This window comes from Eulemur rufifrons, chromosome 30 (assembly GCF_041146395.1).
Source record: "Eulemur rufifrons isolate Redbay chromosome 30, OSU_ERuf_1, whole genome shotgun sequence".
In the NCBI taxonomy this organism is placed as follows: domain Eukaryota; kingdom Metazoa; phylum Chordata; class Mammalia; order Primates; family Lemuridae; genus Eulemur; species Eulemur rufifrons.
The window spans coordinates 74,101,624-74,107,422 of record NC_091012.1 but is presented as its reverse complement, the minus strand read 5'-3'; the positions used below and the strand labels follow the sequence as shown (position 1 = coordinate 74,107,422).

At 35.8% G+C, this 5,799-nt stretch overlaps 1 protein-coding gene across 1 annotated transcript; it reads left to right on the top strand.

The window, feature by feature from the left end:
- Positions 1–4,852: 4,852 nt before the first annotated feature.
- FAM133A (family with sequence similarity 133 member A) lies at positions 4,853–5,599 on the top strand. The gene has a single exon (XM_069464241.1). It carries the CDS (start codon positions 4,853–4,855, stop codon positions 5,597–5,599), a length of 747 nt encoding a protein of 248 aa, XP_069320342.1.
- Positions 5,600–5,799: the final 200 nt, after the last annotated feature.

Sequence of the window (5,799 nt, the reverse complement as noted above, 5' to 3'; positions counted from 1 at the left end):
ACTTATATGAACTGGTATGAACAAAGAGCATTAATGTTTTTTTAATAGGAGCCTCATCTAAATGCCTATACACTTGCATGAGAGTTAGATGTTTCAGATTAAGTCTCAGAAGATTTGCCAACTATTTTGAAAAATATTTTCAACTCCAGTGCATCTGTCTATGAGAATTAATCTACAATTATACATCTCACTAAATTCGATGAAATGATTTATAAAATAGAAAATGTATCTGAAATAATTAGTTTTGGTGATATTTATGATAGAAATTACACTGTGAAACATTAAACTATGTTTTCAATTAACTTGAATTCATATTGACTTTTACCTGACCATGTTCAATAACAAATGGTATAAATATAATGACTTTCAAGGAGAAATTGAGATGATAACTAGTTCATAACAGCATAATAGTGTGAATATTTTGCATTGTATTTAGCTTTTCTGTTTTTCCTCAAGGCTTTAGCATGATTTTCCTTCTGCTTGTAAAATTCATTCAGATTTGACTTTTTATTACTATCATCCAGTTTAACCCCTTCATGTGGCTAGCTCTGGTTTATTCATCAGGTCTCAGATTATGTCAGTATCTCAGACTTGAACTTCCCTTCTTAATTAGGCCCCTCATTATACCTTTCATAGCATCCTGTGCTTTTTCTTCATCTTTCCAGTCATGATTATATACCCATTTGTTTGATATTTGTGTAATGACTATTACCTTTACTAGACCATAATCTCCATGGCATATACTACAGTGTCTGAAATATAATACAAGATCAAAAGGGAATTGTTATAAGAATCCATGAACAAATGCTATTATAATATCCAGATTACCAGCATGGTTATCACAATTTATATTTAATCTTTATAACATTTTAGCATATTTCACTCAAATAAGCAGAGATACAGAAAGAATCAAGTTTCTTTTTGTTCTATAATAAAAACAGAGAAGGTAAACCACAATACTTTTAAAACAAAGAATGTTTGATCAAGAGACTTTGTTAGTGTTACTTTTTCTCTTTTTTCAGTGTGCTTTATCTTCTGGGAAAGGAGCACACAGATTCTGTAGTTCCAAAGGCCTCCCACAACACTTGTGTGGTGTCAGCGCCCTCTCCCATCCCATTCTCCTCTACTATTCCAAGTTTTAACTAGTGATCTCAAAACTCCTATGCTGTCTTAATCTTAGAAGATGACCTTGGCACCTACCGTTGAGTGAAAACGAAGGCTTATATGTGAGAAATAGTCAACTTTCTCCCTTTCACCTCCTACCACCTTTCAAAAAACCCCTACATCCATACCCTTTCTTTATTCATTGCCTCTGCTCTTGGAAGAAGAGGTGCCTTCTACCTCTCTGCTTGATTTTATTCCTTTCTGCTGCTTCTTTGGTCTTGCCACATCAGGTATTCCCTCTCTTACCTATCTTTTAAAAATGTTTTCTCTTTGTACTTTATCCTTCTAGACATCCTATGAATATGCTCAAGATTCTTCCATGCTAAAAATGAAGAACAAAAAATAATTTTCTTTAATTCTGTATCCCTTATTATTATTTTGTTATCTATTTACTTTCCTTCTCAACTTAGTCTATGTACTCTAGGTCTCTACTTTCTCACTTCCATTCAGTCTTTAACCCACTGTCATCTGGCTTCTGCCATCACTAATTGAAATTACATTAGCAAAGATTACTAATGACTTAATAGGTATGTATTCTGGACATTTTCAGATGTTATTATACTTGACCTATCTGTTGCATTTAATAATGTTGTCTATGACATATTTTCTTTCTTTTTCTTCTGGATTTATCAAAGGTAAAGGTAATACCTGCTTATTGTAGAAAAGCAAACATTATGGAATCATGAGGATTATTGTCCTCACCTTGGAACTTTATTTTCCTTGTGTTTCTGTGATTCTTACTTTGTTTTCTGATACCAGTCTAGCCTAGCTCTTACTTATTGTAGAAAATGTAAACATTATGGAGTCATGAGGATTATTGCCTTCACCTTGAAACTTTATTCTCCCTGTGTTTCCATGACTCTTTTTTCTGATACCAGTCTAGTTCTTACCACATGGGCTAATTTCCTAAAGTATCATTTACAGGCTTTTTATCTCTTCTAGCCCCTTGCATTTTGGTGTTCAATTGGATCCAATGTTCAACCTTTTTCTCATTTGAAATCCTTTCTCTCATGACTTCAGCCATCACTCAGTGACTGCCCAATCCTGTATCTCTAACTCAGATCACCTTCTAAAGTTCCAACACCTATACATTCAATTACCTACATGCAGATTTACTCTGATGTCTCCTCGGTACTTAAACTTTACAAGTAGAAAATGAAACCTAGAACCTTTTCTCAAAGTTGATGTCATTTCCTTTATTACCTAGTCATTGGCAGTGCCTTTTATCTGGTGTCTCAAGCCAGAGCCTTACCCTGGATTCCTTTCTCTCTCACCCTTTGTATCCAATTGGTAACTAATTTCAGTAGACTCTCCTCAACATGTCTCATATATTTCCCCTTCTTCTCATTCATAATATCACTGCTTTAGTTCAAATTCTTTTGTTTCTTGTGTGCATGAATATTTAAGTTGTCTCATTGCTTTCAGTCTTACCTGACTCAAATTCATCTTTCCCTCTGTAAATAATTGTCCCTTAAGTATTCAAATATGACCATATCACTCTTCTGCTTAAAATCGTATCTCCCCATTAGCTTCACTATAACTCTTACAGGATATATTCCAGCCTCCTTAGCATAGCATCCAAAGCTTTTGTGAACTGGCCTTTGCCTGTCTTTCTAGCTGATGTCGGGACTATATCTCAAGGAACTGAAATTAGAACGGATTATGTTATTCTAAGTGTCAAGTAGCAGAAAGAACCTAGAAATTGAGTATGAACTAAAGTCCTTAAGGGCTTCTGATGATAAAGTCAGGGACACGATGATGTTTGACAGGATTTTAGGGTAGGAATAAGAAGAATAAGAAAGACAGAAGAGGAGCTGGAGAGAACTAAAGGAGAAGGAGAATAAGATCAAGAACAGCAAATCTAATGCAGGAAACTATCATCAAGAGTCACTGAACTGTCTGTACCATTGAGTTTATGATGGGTAGGTATGTTAGGTTGATTTAAAGGGTCAGAGTCAAGATGGAGACTGACAGAAAAATCTATGATAAGTCTGATCATCTTTCTCTTCTATCTAAAATACTTTACTGGTTCCTTCTCAACTATAGGGAGAAATCCAAGAATTTAAAATGATGTAAGAGGGCCTCCATAATCAGGCTTCTTCCTGTCTATGCAATCTTATCTCCTACCCCCTGCTTTATTGCTCTTTAGGCTCTACCAACACTAAATACCTGGTGCTCTTTCAAATCCCTGTGTCTTTTCACATATTGTTTCCTCTGCCTGGAATGCCCTTCATTTCCTCATTTCCTGGGTGAACCCTATTCATTTGTTAAAATCCTGTATGGACATCACCAACTCCAGGAGGCTCCCTCTGAATGCTCCTCTTTCCCAGAGTTACCCATCCATCCATCCATCTATCCATGCATTAATTTATTTTTTACTGAGCAAATATTTATTGAGTACTTAGTATGTGTCAGATGCTATGTTAGGTACTGAGAACACCCTGGTGAATAAGATAGGCCAAACAGGGCCTCTGCCCTTCTTGGTTTCCATTTAGCAATAAATAATACAACTGAACAATCAAACAATTACCAATTTAATAAATGCTATGAATAAAAGAAAAGAAACAAGGAACTGTGAAACGAGAAAATGAGAATGATGGGTAGACAGAGAGGCAACCTACTTTAGTATAAGGTTGAGCCATAGAAAATTAACAGTATTTGAATTGTGTGTGTCCTATGAAATTGACAGTTTTATATAGTTTAAGCTAATAGTTGCCTTTATGAGCAATTGACATTTAAGCTGAGACTTGAAAGACGAGGTGTAATTGTCCATGCTGGCTAAAGCTTAGCATGTTCCAGAAATCAAGAGAAGACTGGAGGAGAAAGAATTGAGAAAAGGGCTGAGTGACAGTTTAGATGAAAGTAAGAGAAATAGGGCAGATCATATAGGACCTTTATGGGAGTTTGGATTTGACTCTCATTAATATGTAAAGCCACTGGAATATTTTAAGTTCCCTCTGATTACAGTGTGGGACTAGAAGAGAAGGGAGTAAGGGTGGAAATAAGGCTAACAATTAAAAGGTTGGTATAAGGAAGCAATATATTATATGTGTGGGCTTTGGAATCAGGCTTCCTTGGTTTAAATTCTGGTTCTGCCATTTATTAGCCATGTTACTTTATGCAATTATACTCATATTTTATAAGCCTCAATTTCTCCAACCATGAAATAGGGTAATAATGAATCAACTTCATAGGTTTAGTCTAGTGATTGAATGACATAATCCATTGTAAACACTAAGCAAATAATAAACATTTAATAGATACTACAGATTAATAGTCCAAGTGAGAGATGATAGTGACCTGTACCAAGCTGATGACAATATATTTGGAGAGAGGTGAATGGATATGAGGCCTATTGTGGAGGTTTAAACAGCAGGATTTACTAATGGATTGAATGTGAGAGTCGATAGAGAAGGATTTTTCAGGTGTGATTCCCAGGTTTTTCTCAAAAGGAGTGGAGTGGATTGTGCTGCACTTTCATAAGTTGGAGATGATCTGCTGGGAACAGATTTTTAGTTAAACTTGTGTGCTTATTTTATCTTATATTAAAGGTGTTTTGTAATCATTCTATCTGCTTCTCTCACAGAATGGAGGCTGCTTGATATACCAGCAGGTGAAGAACTAAGGAGAGTATCTATCCTTGTTCTCCTTGGCAACTGAGAGTCTGCCCAGAAAACCATCAGTCACCATGGGGAAGCGGGATAATCGGGTGGCCTATATGAATCCTATAGCAATGGCCAGATGGAGAGGCCCAACTCAATCTGCAGGCCCAACAATCCAAGATTACCTAAATCGACCAAGGCCCACCTGGGAAGAAGTGAAGAAACAATTAGAAAAGAAAAAGAAAGGCTCTAAAGCATTAGCTGAATTTGAAGAAAAAATGAATGAGAATTGGAAGAAAGAGCTCGAAAAAAGCAGAGAGAAATTATTAAGTGGAAATGAGAGCTCATCTAAAAAAAGAGAAAGAAAGAAAAGGAAAAAGAAGAAATCTTGTCAGCCTTCATCTTCTTCATCAAGCTCTGATTCTTCAAGCAGTTCTTCAGATCCTGAGAATGAGGAAAAGAAACAAGGAAAAAAGAGAAAGAAAAAGAAGAACCGTTCATACAAATCATCACAAAGCTCTACATGTGAATCAGAATCAGAGAGCAAGGAATCTTCAAAAAAGAAAAAGAAGTCAGAGGATGAGACAGAGAAAGAAAAGTATGCTAGAAGCCTCAGCAAGAAAAGAAAGAAAACTTATCCTGAGGATAAACCTTTATCATCTGAGTCCTCATCAGAATCAGATTATGAAGAAGAGATGCAATCAAAAAAGAAGAGAAGGCGTGAAGAGCGAGAAAAAGTAGTGGATAAAGTAAAGAAGAAGAAGAAAAAACAGCACAAGAAACATAGTAAGAAGAAGAAAAAGAAGTCTGCTTCCAGTCACAAGTCAGGATAACATCAAGAAAAAAAAGCAAGGTTTCCATACTTTAAAAAAGCAAAGTCAAAAGGAAACTTCAACTGTGAAAGTTAGGGCATATTTACCAAATGCATGAATTTCCCTGTGTTAGTAGAATTATTCCTGGACTTTGAGTTGCCAGTCAAATGCCACTGTGCCAGAAAGGGCCGTAATTGTTGCCTGCAGCTTAAATATTAATA